General features: G+C 51.8%; 1 protein-coding gene and 1 long non-coding RNA gene across 2 annotated transcripts in view; one reads left to right on the forward strand and one right to left on the reverse strand.

The window, feature by feature from the left end:
- The window catches only part of LOC122384439 (acidic mammalian chitinase-like), a 55,663-nt gene extending 34,816 nt beyond the window's left edge, over positions 1-20,847 (forward strand). Inside the window, exons 2-9 of the mRNA XM_043371821.1 lie at positions 1,573-1,804; positions 11,951-12,081; positions 12,489-13,175; positions 15,637-15,788; positions 16,611-16,786; positions 18,055-18,208; positions 19,767-19,876; positions 20,115-20,847. Of these exons, the coding sequence (XP_043227756.1) occupies positions 1,573-1,804; positions 11,951-12,081; positions 12,489-13,175; positions 15,637-15,788; positions 16,611-16,786; positions 18,055-18,208; positions 19,767-19,876; positions 20,115-20,278 (1,806 nt within the window). The 3' untranslated portion in view covers positions 20,279-20,847. The remainder of the gene's footprint in view (positions 1-1,572; positions 1,805-11,950; positions 12,082-12,488; positions 13,176-15,636; positions 15,789-16,610; positions 16,787-18,054; positions 18,209-19,766; positions 19,877-20,114) is intronic.
- Positions 9,594-10,182, reverse strand: LOC122384436. The gene is made up of 2 exons (XR_006257041.1): positions 10,112-10,182; positions 9,594-9,685 (listed from the first exon to the last, which is right to left on the reverse strand). It is a non-coding gene; the product is annotated as an uncharacterized LOC122384436 (long non-coding RNA).
- Positions 20,848-22,349: the final 1,502 nt, after the last annotated feature.

The following is a 22,349-nucleotide window of genomic DNA, read 5'->3' on the forward strand; positions in this document are numbered from 1 at the left end:
GGTCAGGTCAAAGGTTAGGTCACCAGAGGTCGTCAAAGGTCAAATTTAGTCAATTTCAGTAATTTGGAAACTGCCAACAGCTAACTCGGGAACCAATAGGGCTACAGCACCGCAGAAAAGCGCATTCGATAGCCTTTTTACAGACCTTTCTGACTAACGTCCTCAGATTTGACCTCAGGTCAACGGTTTAGCCTCCAGAGGGCAAAAACTGTAAAAATGGCTGTTTTCACGAAAAATGTTTTTCGGCAATAACTTTTGACTCAAGGGAGCTACGACATTACTTTTGGCAGCATCGTGTTCCTCTCGTCGAGACGCGACTTTAGGTCAAGGTCATGACCTGACCGGAAAGGGTCATGTTGCACATTAGTCGATCCGTATCGTCTACCTGAACACATCTGACGTGTTTTCGCCGCTCTAGCACGTCTCTATAAAAAATTATAGCCAAAAAACAACTGCTGGTGGCCGTTCATGACCTGAGCTGACCTCAGAGGCATACAAAGGGCCACAGGCATGGGCGCGGGAACCGGGGGGGGGGGGCAGTGGGGGCAGCTTGCCCACCTAACTTTAGGGCCGTGGGTCGGTGCCCCCACAACTTTAAGACGGAATACCGCACTTTTTTGCAAATGTTTTCTTTTTTGTTGAAAAAGCCAAGGGATGAAAAATAAGTGGCCTAAAACCGGCGGGAAAACTAAATCTGGGGGTACCCTAGGTTGATCTCTATCATGGTGTGCCCCCCAGTCTGAAAGTAGCTCCCGCGCCCCTGGCCACAGGTGCATTTTCCGATTCAGTGTGTCATGTTTACCAATGAAACGATGTTTGAGAGCGTTTTGAACGACATTCGTCCAAAAGAGGCGCATTTCAATTGTCTCCCATTGACTTATAATGGAAGAAGAGGTCACAAATTTGACCTGACACACATATCCAGATTTAAAAGTCACAGATATAAATACCGAGATAATACATTTGATACATACTGTTACTAATATCAATCGCTGCAAGTTTCAAAGTGATCGTTCAGTCGTTGTAGCTATAGCGAGCCTTTGAACTTTTTTTCTGAGGTAAGGTCACTTAACGTGACCTGGTGACCTGACCTTAAACGACCTGGGTCTGACGATTTCACATGTGCGGAAATGATGTATGAACACGTGTACCAAAAATGGCGGCGCGCAGCACCGCCGTTTGATATTCGCGAAAACCCTGGGGGGGAGTGTAACCCCCCCCCCAGCACGGCGCGGGTTATTACAACGGTGTTCTTATCCAAGAGATTAAGGCATCCCTTCCAAACACCTGTTCATTTTGCGCGTGTCACGTGAATTAGGGGTCACCCGAATGCATCGGGAATAGCCCCATACCTGGAAGGGATGAAGCTACTCTATATAACTAAAGACCGCAAATGAATCGGTCCAGCGTTTGCTGAAGCCTTGCAGAACCGTGACCACGGTCGGCCGGAATCAGTTTGGGATCATTTTTTGCACCTGCCTGGGTGACTCACGCACTTGGCACTGGTAAGTTTTTAGTCCTAGGCTTAGTGCTCCTTGTCCCCTATCGGCCACGTGACCGGCCACTGCACAGGAGCGGCGGCTGATAAAAGGGGGCTCCAAGAGGCGGAGCGGCACTGCGGCCCCTGGCTCCCTGTCGACTACCGGCGCGCTGACCGAGCTGCTGCCGGTGACCCTGTCTGCTGCCCCGCTCTCCCCCGGAATGGAGCCCGTCCGGAGCCTGCTGCTGCTGACCGCGCTGCTCGGCGCCGCCGCCGCCACCGAGGTCATCTGCTACTGGGGCTCCTGGAGCCACTACCGCACCGGTGAGCTAATCGGGCAGCTAGGAGGGCCGCAGCAGTACGGATCGGTCACCCGCGCTGGTGCTCCTGGAGCCACTGCCATGCCGGTCGCTCGCACGCTCCTGCTCTCTGGCTGCTCATTGCGCAGTGCAGCCTGGGCAGGGTTTCGCATGAAGCACGCCAGACATGGTTACGTTCAGTCACACACGAGAAAAATACAAAAGCAAATATTAGAAATAGCCATCGGCGATTTAGAATATTTGGTTTTGTATTGTAATCGGGAGTGAATAAACATATGGTATTGCATATCCGCGCCCCGCTGGGATCCTGGATTTGCACGCCCGGGTTGGAGGGGATGTTTGAACATCCCTCCCCTTGCTAACTCGGCTCCTGGGCCACATAACGACACGCCGCGCGGCAGGCGTCGTTCGCAATAGCGTAAAAAAGTATGACGAAATCACTTAAGCCATTTTAAGTCAGGGCATAGGTCAGGTCACCAGAGGTCATCGTACAGGGTGTCCCATAAGTTCGTTCTCACATTATGTTTGCATGTGAAACAGAGTACATTGCGTTTTGGTATATTTATGACCCCTCAATGTGCTCCCCATTAAATAGGCAAACACATGAATACATGCTGCGGCATGCCAACCGGCATGTTTGGCTGCATAGCAGGCTTAAAGTTAACCCAGACTGACTTGACATGCGCCGTGAGCTCCTCGAGGCTGGAACAGCGCTACGCTTCAACGAGCCTCAACTTCAGCATAACCAACAAATTTTTATGAAATTTTGATCCGATGAGGTGCCTGGCATGTGATCTTGCCACAAACGCCTGTCACAGTCTCCTTGCACCGCTTTTAAGCTTTGCTTGACCTGTGCACTGATGCACTGTCTTGCCTGAAGATGGGCCTACGACCTCCCGGATGCCATTTTCTCCTCTATAAATGTGTTCATACTCGCGGTTCGAGTTCAGCTTGAGGGCTGAAATTCCTCCTAGATGTTCTTGGAAAAGCATTCTGCTTCCCAAAACTGTTTCCGGGTTGCCACTTGTAACTTGATCAACTCCAGAACGCCTATAACCCCACAACACAGTGACCCTGGCCTTTTGCATAGGAACATAACGGGACGAAATGAAGGCCTCCTCCTTCGCCCTTATGGGGTTGTTTTCGGGTTTGGACGGGTGTTTCATCTCGAACGTGGACTAGTTAGTCCAGATGACCTGGTTGATGTCATCAGCCCTCTAGTTTTGTTTAGCCTCAGGCATAACGAAACTCATGTTTGGCCATTTTAAGACGTTTTTGACTGTTTTGAGCCCTCCGGTAAGCAAAGCTTAAGTCACCTTGAGTTATGTACCCCGAAAGAACACTCTTAGACAGCTGGTAATCCATCCTGAAAAGTCTGTTTACCAACTTTCTAACCCTTTGACCTTTTTGATGGCCACTTTGGCGCCACACAGTTTTGGCCACTTGGCTCATTCCTGAGGGCTGGCTAGAAAGAGGATAAACTTGCAGTTATTGACTCCCAACAAATCATCGGCGTCACTTGCTGACTGTGCGTCCAGTTAGCGATGGATATTGGCTACAGACTGGTAGGCCTCAATCACCCTCAATCGTCGCGAATGGTCACGTGCTGAGTAAATACTGAGACGTACCCGTATCGGAGACCTCTATGTTGCGGCGTTAGCCGTCTCTGTAGGAAGCGGGCTCTCTAGCAAAAACTATTTTGTCTACAGAAATTAGCTACTGTGGAGCATATTTCTACCAGCCATGGCAACCATGTAAGCTCAGTTACGAACCAATTTCAGCGTGCCTTTAAGCAAGAAAGCCTAAAAACGTAAAATTTAGGTGAGAACGAACTTATGGGACACCCTGTAGGTCAAATTTTGCCAATTTCAATAATTTTCAATAATTCAATAATTTCAATAATTTTCGACAGACCGGCACATAACTCGCAACTGAAAAGAGCTACAGAGCCACAGAAAAGTGCATTTGATAGCCCCGTCATCCCTGTTAACACTTTTTCTGACTAATTCTCTCATATTCGACCTAAGACCAACGGCTTGGCCTGCAGGGGGCAAAAACTGTCATGAGTGACGTTTTTGGGGAGATGTTTTTTTCTGCAATAGCCTTTAACCCTCGCATTTGTAGCGGAGGGGGGGGGGGGCGGATGGACACCCCCTGGGTTTTCGCGAATAACTCGCGCAAATAGCGGCCGATCGCGACAAAACTCTTATTGCTCTCAAGTTTATCCATGTTACACCTACCCGGAACATTTCGTGACCCTGACCCAAATGACCTTTGACCTGTGAACTATTTATCGAGACCGTGTCTGGGCGGAATCGCGATTCGGCGTATGTCAGCTTACGATATCCGCTCGTTTCTAGTCTTTTTGTGATTGTAGACGTTCGAACATGTGAAATGGTGGTGAAATGATGCTGGTCCTATGCATTATGACGGAGTCCAAGGTCACATGAAAGTCATTGACCTTTTTTATAATTCTAGTCCGAATGGTTGAATGGGCGGATTTGAGGAGTCGGAGCATAGCTTGTTAGCAAGCTTGTTAAGCATAGCTTGTTGTGCTGAATTTAACCCCACCACCCAATCGCACAATGCCAGTTGTATGGCAAAACTTTGTCCGAACGTTTAAAGGGAGATAATGAGCTTTCTTTTTTCTTAAATAAAAATTACTCGACATCTATACTATTTCTACTGTAGTTTCTATAAAATATGAAAATTTCCTAGCACATTTTCGTATGTGAAAAAGGTTTTTATTTTTGCAAAAAAGGAGCAGTACTTGCAGTACTTGTAACACCCACCGAAATACGTTGTCCTTCTCTATAAAAAAGTCGCAGTATATGGCGCTTTTGTTTCAAACAGCGACGCTTGGGTTTTTGCTTATGTTATCGCCTTGTCGTTGCTTGGTTGTAAGGATTCTAATTTGAATTAGAGTTAATTCGGTTTAGAATTAATTAGATTCTAATTCGGGGGTACATAGTGCCTACTCTTCTTTGTTTCCAATGACACTGTTTACATTATTTTGCGCCACAAATGAACGGCATGCGCCAGAAACGCAGCCAAATCTTGCGATTGCGACTACGAAATTCATTATTCTGGCGTCAGAGCCTGAAGCGAAAAATACAAGCATATTTATTTCAAAAAGACTTCAGGTTTGTCGAACGGTGTTATGAGAATTTTGATAACAGTACTGCATAAGTTTTTCAGTGATGCCGCAAAAGTGTTGTATCTATCTTCTTTTATTGTGCAGTCGGCGGGACCGATTCAAAATTGAGTCGTTGCTACTAAAATAGCAGCATATGGCGTCAGATGATGAACAGGAAAAATAGTTGCGTAAATTTAGACATAAACCACCCCAAAACCATGAATATCTTTTGAAGGTACTATAGACGACCATTAACTAACTAGATGTGATGAAGATCAAATGTAAGGAATACGCTCATTTTACAAAATTACATGCAAGTACCAAAAAGTGATGTAAGTACTTATTCAACGGTCATTTTCAGCGCTCCCCGCTAACGTGACTTCAAGTTGAGATGAAACGACATGGAACACAGTGCATTTGCGGCAAGGTACCGAATTGAGCAAAATGGTTTTAATTTACATTATAACTTGTTGTGTTTTGTCAGAAAATGGTCCTAACTCAGATTTTGTGGAAAAAGGTCATTATCTCCCTTTAACGTGGCAGCACAACCGCACACGGCCCCCTCCGCTCACTCACGTTATTTGGCTTCTGTGCGGCCCCTGCCACAGACGCGCACGCCATTACACGTAGGAGCTAAATGTGGCCGCCCACGCCGGGGCATGAACCGGGCCCTCGCCACCTGCTTAGCGTCAAATTCCGGCGCTTTAACCCTCGCCCGTATTGGTGTTTTTCCAGCCGCGAACGTATAAGGGGGGGGGGGGGTCCGTTGGACCCCCCCTTGCCGTTTCGCCCCTGATCGAGCTAGAGCTTCGCGGAAAAAACGAGCGTGTTGCCCGTCACGAGAGGAAGCCGATGATACCTAATTTTAAGTTCCTAAGTCATTGGTTGACCTTGCAGGTCAGGTCAATGACCCAAAAGTCGGGAAAATCGGGACCTGTTAGAACGTTGTAAAGTGTGGCTGCTATGTGGTTTTTCGGGGCGCTGATCACGAATATCATGTTAGTTTTGATCACAGATGATGTCTTTATGCATTTAGTCCAGGTCGGGTCAGGTCAGGTCAGGTCAACCAGTAGGGGTCCTGCCGGGTATTCCTAGTAGGTGTCAACCGCCTCTGACAGCTTCGTAACATGTTACGAAGGCACCAAAACTACTTCGTAAATGTTAATATGGTTGCTAAATTCGAATTCAGCTCCAAAAACTGGCCTAGAAACATGTAAAACTCGAAAAAGTGAACCGAGGTCACCAAAGGTCAATGACCTGACCTGACCTTCAGGTGACCTTGACACCCACCCTAATGCATGGGGGCAGCATCATATCACATGTTTGAACGCTTGAAACCACGAAAAGACTGCAAACGCGCGGCTAATGCGAGCCGACATACGCCGAATCGCGATTCCGGCCAAACATGGTCTCGAAAAGTAGGTCACAGGTCAAAGGTCATTGGGGTCAGGGTCATGAAATTTTCAGGGTAGGTGTAAAATTGATTAACGCGAGGGTACTGAAAGTTTCGTCGCGATCGGCCGCTTTTTACGCGAGTTATTCGCAAAAAAACATGGGGGGGTCCGTTCGACCCCCCCCCCCCCTATACGGGCGAGGGTTAATCCACTCGGCCACTGAGAAGACATAAGCTTTCTGGACTTTAGTTCACTTTTTCGAGCTTGACATGTTTCTAGGGTAGCTGTTGGAGCTGATTTCGAATTTATCGACCATTTGAACATCTACGAAGTCGTTTTGACGTCTTTGTAAAATTGTACCACGCCATTAGTTGATGATGATTTGGTGTTTTAGGGCGCACCAGCAATGAGGCTATATGGCTAACCACGCCGTTATTTGTGGTTGACAGTCGCCACCTACTAAAAAGTATGCCCTCCACTTTTTAGCGGCAACGGAATCGCTGAGTTTATCGTTAATAGCGTAAGGACTGTACGACTTGGGCCACCAAATTTTAGACACAACTTAGGGCAGCCATTTTGCACGTGTCCTAGGAGTTTTGTGCTCCAGTGGCCTCAGGTCAGGTCACAAGGTCACACAAACCGGTACATGGTCAAAATTGCAATGAAAATACGTTATTTTATCAATGAAATCTAGGGCCTTGTCCATCAATTCGATTAAAACTGGCAAGATATGCTAAGCTCTTCGAGTTGTATAATTTACATCCAGGTCTTTCAAGTTCGGGTGACCTGAGGTCACCTAGAAATCACGACAAATTTTAAGAAAATTTTTCCGAATAGCTCAAATTTTAAAAGCATGCTCCATTTCAACGTTTTTGTGTTGTTTTAGCTCTATTAGATGAATTCGTGACTTCGGTGTTTGCTTGCTTAAAAAACATTTGGGTCAGGTCATCTGAGGTCAAATGAGGTCAAACTACGTTTTTGATAATAACTTCGCACGTAATGAAGCTAGAGCTTAAAAATGGTGTCATTGCGTTCCTTGTGATCAGCCGAATCGAAGGATATGCGATGTGTTGCAATTTGGCTAGGTTGAGCTTATTTAATTAACCAGTAAAACACCGGGGCGACCAACGGAGCGAGCGAGAAGGTGGGTCTTGCACGTGCGAAATTGCGAGGGGGTAGGTACCTCCAACTAGCCTGTGCACTGCACCCTACGAACCGGTCTCTAGGGATGTGCTAAATTTGGGCGCAATCGGCCTAGCCGTTCTCGAGATCTGGAAGCGGCACCCTGCACGTGCGCACGTGCAAAATGGGTCCCAACTGACTTGCACGGCACCCTACTAACCGGTCCCTAACCATGTACCAAATTTCAGCGCAATCGGTTCAGCCCTTCTCGAGATCTAAAATCGACACCTGCAAGTGCGCACGTGCAGCAGCACCCCAACTGTGGCACATGGATATGCATTGCCTACCTAGTGGGTGCCTGCCTACATGCCAACTTTCAGCGCAATCGGCCCAGTAGTTACCGAGATATTACAGTTTTTACAAAACTGACACCTCTTTGTTTTGCACATGGCACGTGCAAAAGGGGTCACCCACATGCATCGGGAATAGAAATGCTTGGAAGAAGGAGTGAAGCTATCCTACAAAAATTACCGCATGTAAATCGGTCAAGTGGTTGCTGAGATATAAGCGTCGCAAAAGCGTGACTACGGCCGGCCGGCCGCTCATACTCAGACATTTTCGTTATTCTACGTAGGACTCCGCTCGTTTCGCGTAATCCGTAATAAGCGAAGAACTTTTGACCTGTTTTAGCGAAATTTTTACATTAATCTTCCCCAAAAACCCTAAATATTGACCTAAAGCAACCAAATTTGCACAGGGTCGAGATCTTCTATGGCCCTACCAACCCTAAAAATTTGGTGATACTTAGTGCCATAGGAGCCAATCGCCGGGGGGCGTCCCCCCTGGCCGCGGGCTAAAGTACACGCATCAGAAAACTTGCAAAAAATATAGAACACTTTTTCTGCAATACCCATCTTCGATATGTTACACTACTGTGTTTTAGCACCATCTTCATTTTTTTAGTCGATACAGTCTAATAAAATATATTACCTATTCTGAACTCAAAAGGTAAAGTTAAAGCTTGACTTCGGATTAAAGACATTCCCTGATAAGAAAAGATCATGCTGCATATTACGCGATCTCTATTGTAGAACTGAAAATTTCAGGGCGCCCTTCGTTGCTCAGTTATGTATGAATCAAAAGTTATATTCGAATACTGCTGGTGACTTTGTATGACGTCCCTGTATCACTGTGTTACTGTGTCTGTATCACTGTGTCAATGTGTCACACGGTGTTTGCGTCACTGTGTCAATGTGTCACACGGTGTTTGCGTCACTCTGTCTGTCGTTATGCCTTTAAGTCACTTTGCTGTGTTACTGTGTCGCTAAGTCACAGTGTCTGTGCCACTGTGTCTGTGACTGTGTCTGTGTCACTGTGTCTGTGCCACTGTGTCTGTGACTGTGTCTGTGTCACTGTGTCTGTGACTACATATGTCACCGTATCACTGTGCCACTGTGTCAGTATGTCACCATGTCACTGCGCCACAGTGTCTGTATCTGTGTCACTGTGTCTGTGCCACTGTGTCTGTGACTACATACCCTAGTGAAAAAATCCTTAAGGACAATCCTATGTATTTCTTCAGGACGATCCTCAACAAAATCCTTGTACGAAATTGATACACAATACTTAAGGATTTTGTTAGAAATTCCTTAAGGATTCTGCGGAAAATCCGTAAGGATTTTTAGCTAAATAAGGATCTCCTTAAGGATAGCTAAATCCTTAAGGATCTCTGATAGTCTTTAAGGACATTGGTAATAATCTTTAAGGACTTTGTGGTTCTTCCTTAAAGATTGGTAGCAAAATCTTTAAGGATCTTTGCGACAATCCTCAAGGATTTTGAGGCTATTCCTTAATGAATAATATATAAATCCGTAAGGATTAAGTCCTAGCAAACACATTTGTACGGTCTCTGGTGCTATATTTTTTATTTGAAACAAGCACACTTAGCCATTTCATTGCCAGGAATGGAGCAGCAACCAACCACAGGCAACCGGGTATACATTTATGGAGCTCTAGGCATTCGCAGGTTGCAGCTGAGGCTCCGAGAAATATAAGCCGAGGACTTCCGAAAAACATATTTACAGGAAGATAAGTCTACACTTTTTTCAAGTCAGCCACGCTTCAGATATTATCACGTCACACGTCCTCGGCCGCCGCTCCTCCGCCATCCACATTCAACACATCTTGAGCGGTTGAGTCGCCCGTCGCCTGTCGAGTCTCGCATCCTGCGTTCCTGCAACAAGGCGGATATTCCTATGTAATAACAGTAATATATTGATCAACAATGCCTACTCAAAGGATCACGAATTCTACTCTTAGGCTTAGACTGCAGTCCCAGCCAAAGAATATTGGTGAGCCTTTGAGTAAATTCCGTTCAGTCATTTCCAACTTAGATGCCTGTGTATGTTCATTTAGCATCACATATGCACCTACGTCCTACTACCCTGAATCTATTCTATTATACATATTTACCTGGGCCTCGTTCCAAGGCATGACGCTAAAAGACGCTACTGGTAGCACTTTCATTTGCCGCAGCCAAATGAATGACGACGACGATCGCCATTAATTGAAGTGAACGTTTCAGCGACGGTTTTTGTATCTATCAATGCAATAACTAGGATCAATTATCTCATTGTTACACAGCATGGCAGAAACTTACATGGCCCGAAGAGGAGACGGCAGACGGCACAACACACTCAACAGACTCGTCCGCATCCCGCGAGCGGCAGCGGCACAATGCGACAGGGGTACGCGCGGTCTACCCTCTTGCCGGAGGCGAGGATCAGACCGCCCGCTGCCGCCCGTACAGTCTTTAAAACGGGCAGAGGTCGCTAAATTCCAGTCGGTACGGTCTCTGAAAAAGCACAGCGCAAACACTGTGGCACCGGTGACACTAAGAGTAAGGCCAAACGATATGCATACTGTGGCACTTGGTTGAGATACCAATAGGTACCTTTTATCAGAACTATTCGTCTATCTGATTTGGAGTCTGGGTGAACCCAGCGTGGACATTTAGTTGATCATCCCAGCTAAATATTAATTCTGAGTTAAGATAGCCAAATTGTTATCCCTGGCTCACAATCACCGGTTTTGGCACTCGCAATATCGAGAAATGCCAAAAATCGAAAATATTTAATTTCAAAGCCGCAGCACAAAAGTTGGCGAGGCCTGGCAGTGCCCCCGGCCATAGAGTTGTGGGGGCAAGCTGCTCCCACTGCCCCCCTCGCCTCCCGGTTCCCGCGCCTATGATGATAACGAACGCTGCTTTGGTCCGTCACAAAGTTTTTACATGCCGTATATGTCATATGATTAAGAAATTAACGGATACGGAGCACGGAATAATACTAGGGAAGGATTCAATCACTCCATAATTATTGACGTACTGGCTGCATCGGCTATCCTGAAGGATTAAGCGTTACTAGCAATTTCCTTACGGAATACTGAGCGATCCTTAAGGATACCAAACATCGCCCTAAAATCCTTACGGATCGGCGAATGCATCCTTAAGGATTCAAGAGGGTCCGTAGAATCCTTAAGGATTTCACATCTGATCCATATGGGTCCTTATGGATCCTTAAGGATTGTGGGGATTCTGGCGAAATCCTTGAGGACTTTTTCACTAGGGTATGTCACCATGTCACTGCACCACTGTGTCTGTGTCTGTGTCACCATGTCACTGCATGACTGTGTCTGTGTCTGTGTCTGTGTCTGTGTCAGTATGTCACCGTGTCACTGCACGACTGTGTCTGTGTCTGTGTCTGTGTCTGTGTCACTGTGTCACTGCGCCACTGTGTTACTGTATCACCGTGTCACTGTGCCACTGCGCCACTGTGTCTGTGTCTGTGTCTGTGTCTGTGTCTGTGTCTGTGTCTGTGTCTGTGTCTGTGTCAGTATATCACTGTGCCACTGTGCCACTGTGTCTGTGTCTATGTCACTGTGTCACTGCGCCACTGCGCCACTGCGTTACTGTATCACCGTGTCACTGACCCACTGTGTTACTGTATGTAACTGTATGTTACATACAGTTACTGTATCACCGTGTCACTGTGCCACTGCGCCACTGTGTTACTGTATCACCGTGTCACTGTGTCACTGCGTGTTACTGTATCACCGTGTCTGTGTCAGTATGTCACTGTGTCACTGCGCCACTGTGTCTGTGTCTGTGTCTGTGTCTGTGTCTGTGTCTGTGTCAGTATGTTACTGTATCACTGTGCCACTGCGCCACTGTGTCTGTGTCTATGTTACTGTATCACTGTGTCACTGCGCCACTGTGTCTGTGTCTGTGTCTGTGTCTGTGTCTGTGTCTATGTTACTGTATCACTGTGTCACTGCGCCACTGTGTCTGTGACTGTGTCGCTGTGTCACTGCGCCACTGTGTCTGTGTCTGTGTCACTGTGTCACTGTGTCTGTGTCTGTGTCACTGTGCCACTGCGCCACTGTGTCTGTGTCTGTGTCTATGTCACTGTGCCACTGTATCACTGCGCCCCTGTGTCTGCAGGCCTGGGGACGGTCACGGCCGAGGACCTGGACCCGCACCTGTGCACCATATACGTGTACTCGTTCGCCAAGCTCAGCCCGTCCACCTACCAGATGGAGATGTTTGACCCGTGGCTGGACGGCCACCTCCGGGTGAGCGACGCGAGCCCGTGCCGGCTCCGCAGCCTGCTGCCGGCCGGCCACAAACTCCCTCTCTCTGCCTCCCTCCCTCCTCTCTCTCCTCTCTCTCTCTCTCTCTCTCTCTGTCCCTCTCTCTCTCTCTCTCTCTCTCTCTCTCTCTCTCTCTCTCTGTCCCTCTCCCTGTGCTGAATCTACCTGTTTGTGGTCGTCAATTTGTCTATTTCTCATCAACTAATGGCCTCGCTACAAAATTCAGTATCTGCGATATGATTCTGTATCGATGCAAATAATGCAGGATTCGTCACGAGCACACGATTTGATTCGCCCTCGCGAATAATGAAGGTCGTTTGGTGTGTTTGCTGTGTCACTGAGTGCAGTGTACCGGCTGTGAAAACTAGCACTGAACTGGCTGTCCGCAGAACTACGAGAGGTTCCTCTCTCTGCGGAAAAGGAATCCGTCGCTGAAACTGCTGCTGGCGCTGGGCGGCTGGACCGACTCGCTGCACCCCAAGTACTCCATCATGCTGGCCAGCCCGGCGCTGCGCGCCTCCTTCACGGCCGGCGCCGTCCAGTTCCTGCAGCAGCACGGCTTCGACGGCCTGGACCTGGACTACGAGTACCCGTCGGCGGCCGACCGGGCCGGGTTCGCCGCCTGGGTGACCGAGCTGCGCGCCGCCTTCCAGCCGCACGGCCTGCTGCTCACCGCCGCCGTCACCGCCAGCGCCGCCAAAATCGACGCCGGGTACGACGTGCCGACCGTCTCGGCGGGGCTCGACTTCATCAACGTGATGGCGTACGACCTGCACGGGCCGTGGGAGGCCACCGCCGACCACCACGCGCCGCTGCTGCCGCGCGCCTCGGACGCCGGCAGCGGCCTGGACTTGCAGTCCGTGATGGAGGCCTGGAGGAGCCGCGGCGCGCCGGCCTCCAAGCTGGCCGTGGGCGTGCCGCTGTACGGCAAGAGCTGGACGGTACCCGGGGCCGACAAGGGGCCGCCGGCGGCCGGCCGGGGCGCAGCGCGCGCCGGGCCCGTGACCAGGGAGGCCGGCACACTCTCCTACCTGGAGATCTGCCACAACGTCCGCGCCGGCTGGAGCGTGGTCACGGTGGGTCGGCCCGGCCTCCTCTCAGGCGCGCCTCCTCAGGCCTCCTCTCAGGCGCGCCTCCTCAGGCCTCCTCTCAGGCGCGCCTCCTCAGGCCTCCTCCCGGCCTCCTCTCAGGCGCGCCTCCTCCCGGCCTCCTCCCGGCCTCCTCCGGCCTCCTCTCAGGCGCGCCTCCTCAGGCCTCCTCAGGCCTCCTCTCAGGCGCGCCTCCTCCCGGCCTCCTCCCGGACTCCTCTCAGGCGCGCCTCCTCAGGCCTCCTCCCGGCCTCCTCTCAGGCGCGCCTCTTCAGGCCTCTTCAGGCCTCCTCAGGCCTCCTCCCGGCCTCCTCTCAGGCGCGCCTCCTCAGGCCTCCTCCCGGCCTCCTCTCGGGCGCGCCTCCTCCCGGCCTCCTCCCGGCCTCCTCTCAGGCGCGCCTCCTCCCGGCCTCCTCCCGGCCTCCTCCGGCCTCCTCTCAGGCGCGCCTCCTCCCGGCCTCCAGGCCTCCTCCCGGCCTCCTCTCGGGCGCGCCTCCTCCCGGCCTCCTCCCGGCCTCCTCTCAGGCGCGCCTCCTCAGGCCTCCTCCCGGCCTCCTCCGGCCTCCTCTCAGGCGCGCCTCCTCAGGCCTCCTCAGGCCTCCTCTCAGGCGCGCCTCCTCCCGGCCTCCTCCCGGCCTCCTCTCAGGCGCGCCTCCTCAGGCCTCCTCCCGGCCTCCTCTCAGGCGCGCCTCCTCCCGGCCTCCTCCCGGCCTCCTCTCAGGCGCGCCTCCTCAGGCCTCCTCAGGCCTCCTCTCAGGCGCGCCTCCTCTCGGCCTCCTCCCGGCCTCCTCTCAGGCGCGCCTCCTCAGGCCTCCTCCCGGCCTCCTCTCAGGCGCGCCTCCTCCCGGCCTCCTCAGGCGCGCCTCCTCAGGCCTCCTCCCGGCCTCCTCCCGGCCTCCTCTCAGGCGCGCCTCCTCCCGGCCTCCTCTCGGCCTCCTCTCAGGCGCGCTCACCTATCTACTTATACGCAAAAATTAAAATGAAATGGGATAAAGGAGACATATGAGAGAAATGATGGCCTTGCCATTCAGTTTTCAGGCAGACGCATTTGGTTTCATTTCATTTGGTTTCACATTTTGTTTCATTCAGCGCTTACTAGAAAAACCCACAAATGGTCAAGATGAGTACCTACATACGTACGGCCCTTCAGGTATCAAGTGGTTGGTTGCCAACATCACAATAATCTATCTGCATTGATGAATACGTCTAATTGCTGTTGAAAACCACAGCCGAAATGTGTGCACGAACCCTCTTCTCATTTCTATTGAGTCATTTTGCAGGAGTGTCTCTGTCATTTAACCCTCGCATGTGTAGGGGGGGGGTCGGATGGACCCCCCCCCCATGGTTTTTCGCAAATAACTCGCGTAAAAAGCGGCCGATCGCAACGAAACTTTCAGTACCCTCGCATTGATCAATTTTACACCTACCCTGAAAATTTCATGACCCTGACCCAAATGACCTTTGACCTGTGACCTCTTTTCCGAGACCATGTTTGGCCGGAATCGCGGTTTCGCGTATGTCGGCTCGCACTAGCCGCGTGTTTGCAAGCTTTTCGTGGTTTCAAACGTTCAAACATGTGATTTGATGTTACTCCCGTGTGTGTCAAGGTCACCTGAAGGTCAGGTCAGGTCATTGACCTTTGGTGACCTCGGGTGACCTCGGGTCACTTTTTCGAGTTTTACATGTTTCTAGGCTAGTTTTTGGAGCTGAATTCGAATTTAGCAACCATTTGAACATTTACGAAGTAGTTTTGGTGACTTCGTAACATGTTACGAAGCTGTCAGAGGCGGTTGACACGTACTACGAATACCCGTCACGACGCCTACTGGTTGACCTGACCTGACCTGACCCGACCTGGTCTAAATGCTTCAAGACATCATCTGTGATTAAAACTAACACGATATTCGTGATCAGCACCCCAAAAAACCCCTTAGCAGCCACACTTTACGACTTTCTAACAGGTCCCGATTTTCCCGACTTTGGGTCATTGACCTGACCTGGAAGGTCAACCAATGACCTAGGACCTTAAAATTGGGTATCATCGGCTTCCTCTCGTCACGGGCAGCACGCTCGTTTTTTCCGCGAAGCTCTAGCTCGATCAGGGGCCAAACGGCAAGGGGGGGGGGTCCAACCGACCCCCCCCCCTACACATTAGAAGCTGGCAAACGCCGCACACATGCGAGGGTTAAAGCTATTACACCAAAAGCACAGTAGGCTAACCAACCACTCTTTTGCTGGAGTGCCGTACATACGTCCGTAGTAAATGAAAAGATATAAGGCGATCATTCCATGAATTTTTAAATATTGTCAGTAAAGTATTCCTTTGTGTACAATTCTAAGCCACAGCGTCCAAGAGCGTAGTTTTGTGAGTCGCTGCCCCACCGGTCTCCACCTGCCGAGTCCTCCGGAATATGTGACTGGCCGTCTGACGACGTGTCGCTGCCGTCAGGACCCCGCCGGGAAGATCGGCCCGTACGCCTACTCGGGCGACCAGTGGGTCGGCTACGACGACACCGCCATGGTGGCCGCCAAGACCCGGTGGGCCGTCAGCCAGGGCTTCGGGGCCGTCATGGTCTGGGACGTCAGCTATGAGGATGTCAGGTGAGTCAAACGGACAGTCGACATACTGCGCTGTCGACATACTGGGCTGTCGACATACTGGGCTGTCGACATACTGGGCTGTCAACATACTGGGCTGTCGACATACTGGGCTGTCGACATACTGGGCTGTCGACATACTGGGCTGTCAACATACTGGGCTGTCAACATACTGGGCTGTCGACATACTGGGCTGTCGACATACTGGGCTGTCAACATACTGGGCTGTCGACATACTGCGCTGTCGACATACTGCGCTGTTAACATACTGGGCTGTCGACATACTGGGCTGTCGACGTACTGGGCTGTCGACGTACCAGGCTGTCGACATACTGGGCTGTCAACATACTGGGCTGTCGACATACTGGGCTGTCAACATACTGGGCTGTGACATACTGGGCTGTCAACAATAACATACTGGGCTGTCGACATACTGGGCTGTCGACATACTGGGCTGTCGACATACTGGGCTGTCGACATACTGGGCTGTCGACATACTGGGCTGTCGACATACTGGGCTGTCGACATACTGGGCTGTCAGAATACTGGGCTGTCGACATACTGGGCTGTCAACATACTGGGCTGTCGACATACTGGGCTGTCAACATACTGGGCTGTGGACATACTGTGCTGTCAACAAGGGACCCTCTCTCTCTCTCTCTCTCTCTCTCTCTCTCTCTCTCTCTCTCTCTCTCTCTCTCTCTTTCTTTCTCTCTCTCTCTCTCTCTCTCTCTCTCTCTCTCTCTCTCTCTCTCTCTCTCTCTCTCTCCCTCTCTCTCTTTTCATCTCATGTTACCGTTTCACTCACTGTGATAATGTTTCCAGAAATACGTGCGGCGGCGGCGCCTGGCCACTCATGTCCGCCATTGTCGAGAGTCTCGGCTCTGCGGGACCGTCCAACACCACCACCACCAGCACCACCAGCACCACCAGCACCACCACCAGCACCAGCAGCACCACCAGCACCACCGCGCCGAGCCCAACAGAGGGTGGGCCTGCACGTGAGTTCACCGGCCGCCTCCAGCTTTCCCAGGCCAGGGCCGGGCGGAGCCGCGAGCTGTCCTGTTCGAAAACCTACCGGACGCAGCCGAGGCCTAATGGGCGCAGCGATTTGTGATACACTTATCCTCGGGATACTGGCCTTACACATGCAAAAAATTAACAAAATATCTCAAAAACTGCCTGAGATATAGCCATTTGAATGACTAAAAAAGTAGCGACTTTTCTTATGACGTCACAATATTTTCAGTAATTTTGCTTGAAATCAGTCAGGAGTAATATTTATGATTCTTGTCAACCTTTTGCTGACTGAATAGGTATGATCCTTTACGTGACTAAAGTCACTTTAACGTAAAAAAATGTTTTTCGTTGTAAACCGGTACAATTTGATCTTATTTGAACTTCCTGTGACGTCATAGGTCCAAGAAAAATGGTCAAGGAGGTTATTACCTTCAAGTCAATCAATTTTGCACATACCCTGAAAATGTCATGACACTGACCAATATTACCTTTGACCTGTGACCTATGTCTTTAGACCATGTGTGGCCTTGATTCGCGATTCGGCGTATGTCGGCTCATATTATCCGCCCGTTTGCCGTCTTTTTGTGGTTTTTAAACGTAAAAACATGTGAAATGATGCTGGTGCCATGCATTATGGTGGGTGTCAAGGTCACCTGAAGGTCAGGTCAGGTCGCTGACCGTTGGTGACCTTGGTTCACTTTTTAGAGTTTAACATGTAAATAGGTTGGTTTTTGGAGCTGATTTCGAATTTAGCAACCATTTGAACATTTGGAAAGTAGTTTTGGTGCCTTCGGTACCTATATGTAACAAAGCTGTCAGTGGTGGTTAACCCCTACTATGAATACCCGGCAGAACGCCTGCTGGTTTACCTGACCTAACCTGACCCACCTGGCCTGAATTCATGGTACATCATCGGTGATCAATGCTAACATGAAATCCGTAATCAGCACCCCGAAAACCGCTTAGTAGGCTCACTTTACAAAGTTCTGAGCCTGACAGGTCCCGATTTTCCCGACTTTTTGGTCATTGACATGACCTGTAAGGTCAGCCAATGACCTAGGACCCCAGATCTCCCGCTGAGGCCGGCCCGCTGAGGCCGGCCCCGCTGAGGTCGGCCCCGCTGAGGTCGGCCCCGCTGAGGTCGGCCCCGCCCGCTAAGGTCGGCCCCGCCCCGCTGAGGTCGGCCCCTGTGAGGCCCGGAGGTCGGCCCCGCCCCGCCCCGCTGACGGCCGTGGCCCGCTCCCCACAGCGGCGTGCTCGGCTTCCGGCGGCGCTGCGCCGGACCCGCGCGACTGCGCCACCTACGTGCTGTGCGCCGGCGGCGCGGCCCACACGTTCCGGTGCCCGCAAGGCACGCTGTTCGACCCCAGCCGAGGCTACTGCAACTGGGCCAGCCTGGTCAGGTGAGACGCGGCTGGCTACCGGCGGACCATCAGCCCAGTCACCGGCCCGGCCCGCCTGCAGGCTGTAATACCAACCAGTCACGGCTGGGCTTGACTGATCCTGGCTGTGCTGTGCTGTGCTGACTCAGAGTCAGTCAGGGCTGTGCTGTGCTGTGCTCTGCTGACTCGGAGTCAGTCAGGGCTGTGCTGTGCTGACTCCACTGAACTCTATAATGTGGAAGGCGCATCGGCCGCCAGATGGTGTCCAACGGTGCCGCCCTGTTGCGCAATGCGCAGACCAGGAAGCGGCCGCCGCCTGTGTTGGGGAATAGGGAATTCGGGACCTCGATTTACGTTTGCGGTCGCTGCATCCGTTACGTTCAAGCTATGTGGACACGGAACCCGGCATCTTACGCAGAATTGAGTGGGGAACAAGATGAAATCCTAAAAAATCCTTAGATACAAGGAACTAATACGTTAAACCCTTATAAGTCAATGGGGAAATATGAAAATTGCTATTTTGGCGCCGAGAATGATCTGAAACTATCTCAAGCATATAGAATCATGATTTCATGCACTCTTTGCAAGGTTCTATGCTTCATATTTGCATTGTTGCCCTTGCGTGACGTCATTTGTGACGTCACAAGGGTCACATTTTTTTCAATAACTCCCGATCAAATTGAGCTAGCGAGTCGGGAAAGCCACCAATGGACTCAGGAAGACCTGCCAAATCGAATGATATGCGACATGACCTCTTTCGACCAACTTCGTGACCTGGGGGTGCTGACCTGACCTTGACCTGAGGTCAACACCCTTAGTTGACCTGACCCGAACAAAAAGTATATCACTCGATGCGCCTGAGCTAGCTGAACACGATGATGCCAAAATCGCGGCTCCACGGTCATTTTTGGCGAAGCTATTTACCAAAAGTCGAACCCGTGCCTTAGATCACTTGACCTGACCTCAGAGGTCACCGGTTGACCTGAGATCCTTACAGCGGGTTCCTACCAGTCACTCTTTATTATATTTTGCCGCATACGACCACTTTACCGCTTAATTCTAGTTTAATTAGCGGCGCATTAGCGAGGTGGGTTCAGTCAACCCCCTCGGCCGGGGCAAATGTAGGTCCGGCGAGTGAACTTGAGGAATTCTGAAGATACGATCGTGTTCCCCATTCAATTCTACGTAAGATGCCGGGTTCCGTATCTACGTAACTCGAACGTAACGGATACGGCGGCCGCAAACGTAAATCGAGGTCCCGAATTCCCTATTCCTCAACACAGGCGGCGGCCGGTTCTTGGTCTGCGCAATATGGCCGCCACCGTTAGACACTACGGCCAATAGGATTGAAGCGGCAGTGCTCCCCTGTGGCTGACTCTCAGTCGCCTCATGTCAGTCCAGTGCCGACAGGTTACGAAGCTCTGCTACGTCATTAGTCTCAAAAGATCACAAAGCCATCACAATAAATGACCACCTGGGAGTGGGACTAATGGAGCGGGCGGGCGGGCGGGCGCGCCCAATGTGACACGCGCCGCTCCGACGCCGCTGTCCGCTGACGGTGCTCTGCGCTGCCCGGCAGGTGCTCGGCGGCTCCGGAAGGGGGCGCCACTGCCACCGTGAAGCCGAGCACGGCGGCGTCCGTGCCCGCTCCGCCGGCGCCGACCTCGACTCCCGCGCCGAGCCGACCGTGTAAGTGACACGCCCCCCACCCCGGCCCGACAATAAACGCAGCCGCCGTAAACTCAAACACGGGAAATGTCTATTGTCAGTGGTCAGTAAATGGAGCAGCGGGCGGGTAGATGCTATACACTACATACTACACGACTAGCAGGGCTGCAGCGGGCAGCCCTCACTGCAGCCACCAGGAGTCGGCCGAGGCCGCGGGCCACTCACCCGCCGCTGACACAGAGACACCCCTGTGCCGCAGTCACGTGTCCCAGCGCCGACGGCTGGTTCGCCGACCCGGAGGATTGCCACCGCTTCTACAAGTGTCTGAGCGGCGCGGCGCACCGGGCCGCCTGCCCGGCCGGCACCGGCTGGAACCAGGCCATCTCCAGCTGCGACTGGGCCGCCCGCGTCGGCTGCGTCTAGCCGCTCGGCCCGCGTCGGCTGCGTCTAGCCGCTCGGCCCGCGGCGGCTGCGGGTAGCCGCTCCGCAGGGGTTGGCTGCGCGACTACGCTAAGTGAGCAGACGGTGTGATTCCGTGGGATATGAACGTAACACGACCTTACTGCCGTCATGGTAATAAATGTGAGCCAGACGCCTCATCTCTGTATATCAAACGGTTATCCCATGCTTTCCAGTATGATTATATGGCAAAGTGTTGTGATTCGTGCCACTGCGACGTAAAGCGGCTGCTGCTTTTGTCTTCCGAAGTTCGCAAGGAAGCGACAATGTAGGGCAATGTTACGCTGAGGTGATGTCATTGCAGTGCTCAAGGCAAGCAGATCTTTTGCATTGCAGATAACGGACTGATTACAGATTAGACTTTGCGCCACCTTGTTTATTTTGCGCAGCTATTACACAGTTTCTGTTACAGCGTGCAACAAATTTGCGGATGAAATCGTACGACTGCAAGGCACTTTTCGTCAATTTCGTTAATTGACCTGTTGTAATGCGTGTGTGCGTATGAACAGCAGATAATACACATTGAACTATGATGTGCCGTTTTAGTATCTTCCTTTACGAAAAATTATGAGTGACTGGCCTTGGTCACGCTTTTGATAGGCTTAATATCTCAGCAGCCTCTGCGCCCATTTACCTGCAGAGGCCTTGTTTTTGCCGGGTAATTTCATTTCTGCTGCGTACCAAGTAGGTAAGTATTGCGGACACACCGGCTCTGCCACAGTGCCCGAGCCTGGCCGCCCCCCCCCCCCCAGTGCCCGAGCCTCGCCGGCCTCCCCACGGTACCCGAGCCTCGCCCCCCCCCCCACAGTGCCCGAGCCTCGCCGCCCCCCCCCCCCCACAGTGCCCGAGCCTCACCCGCCTCCCCACAGTGCCCGAGCCTCGCTGCCCCCCCCCCCCACAGTGCCCGAGCCTCACCCGCCTCCCCACAGTGCCCGAGCCTCGCCGACCTCCGCCTACGGCTGCTCGGCACCATCGACGTGGAACCTGCGCAGCTGCGCGACGGTGACGTCGTCGAGACCCAGGTTGGTGGCTTCAGGCGACTTCAGGGTGGTAGTCACAGCAGGTCACAGGTCAAAGGCAGGGGTGGATTTATTTGTTTTTTATTGGGGTTGCACAGCCCTGAAAGGGCGCCCAAAGCGGTTCCGAGGGGCGCAATAGTCCGGAAGTGGGCGCCACCAGGTACGGTCGTAAACTTGGCGTGGGGGGGGGGGGGCGAATTGGCGAATTGGCCCTGTAGACCCTCGCTGGGGGGGCGGTGTGTTAGCTTAACCCGCGTACCGCGGAGGGGGGAGGGGCGAATATCCGCCCCCCTCCCCCTGAAGTTTTTCGTAAGTAGAGGAAATCTTCTGAAACCAGTATGAGACCTATGAGACCCTGATATAAGCCCGGCGTAAGATCATTTAAGGCCAGTATTGAGATTGACCCTCATAAACCGGGCGAGACCTCGCACAGCAGTATGGGTCTTTGAACTCCAACGTGGGTCTTACGAGACCTGCCTGAGCCATCAGAGGCCAGTGCGGTCCCGGGGTCATCAAAGGCCAGTGCGGGGTCGTCAAAGGCCAGTTCGAAACCTCTGAGGTGGTGTGAGCCCTTGAGGCCAGCGTTGGTCCTTGAGAGGTCAATGTGGGACCCCTTAACTGGTATGGGCCCTAAGAGACATGTGTGGTGCCAATGCGCCCCAAAATAGACACAACTAACGACATGGGGCTCTCAGAGACTAGCAGCGGCCCTTAAAAACCTGCACAGGCCAAACAGATCGACAGGGGCCCTCCGAGATCGGCAGAGAATAAGAAGATAGCATGAGACGCCTATGATGGGCAGGCCCGGGCTCTCAAAGACCTAAATGGAACTATCAGAGACCAGGGACCCTTGGCAGCAGACATGGGCCCTCAGAAACCGATGCGACCCCGATATGGTAATAACTATATGGTAATAACTATATGGTAATAACTAGTTAGATTAATGCCGGCCCGCTGCGACGAGATAACGGCCCTCAAATTCCGAAATTCCGACATGGCCATGGGGACCAACAGAG

The sequence above is a fragment of the Amphibalanus amphitrite genome, unplaced genomic scaffold, assembly GCF_019059575.1.
Source record: "Amphibalanus amphitrite isolate SeventyFive unplaced genomic scaffold, NRLGWU_Aamphi_draft 000190F_arrow, whole genome shotgun sequence".
Classification (NCBI taxonomy): domain Eukaryota; kingdom Metazoa; phylum Arthropoda; class Thecostraca; order Balanomorpha; family Balanidae; genus Amphibalanus; species Amphibalanus amphitrite.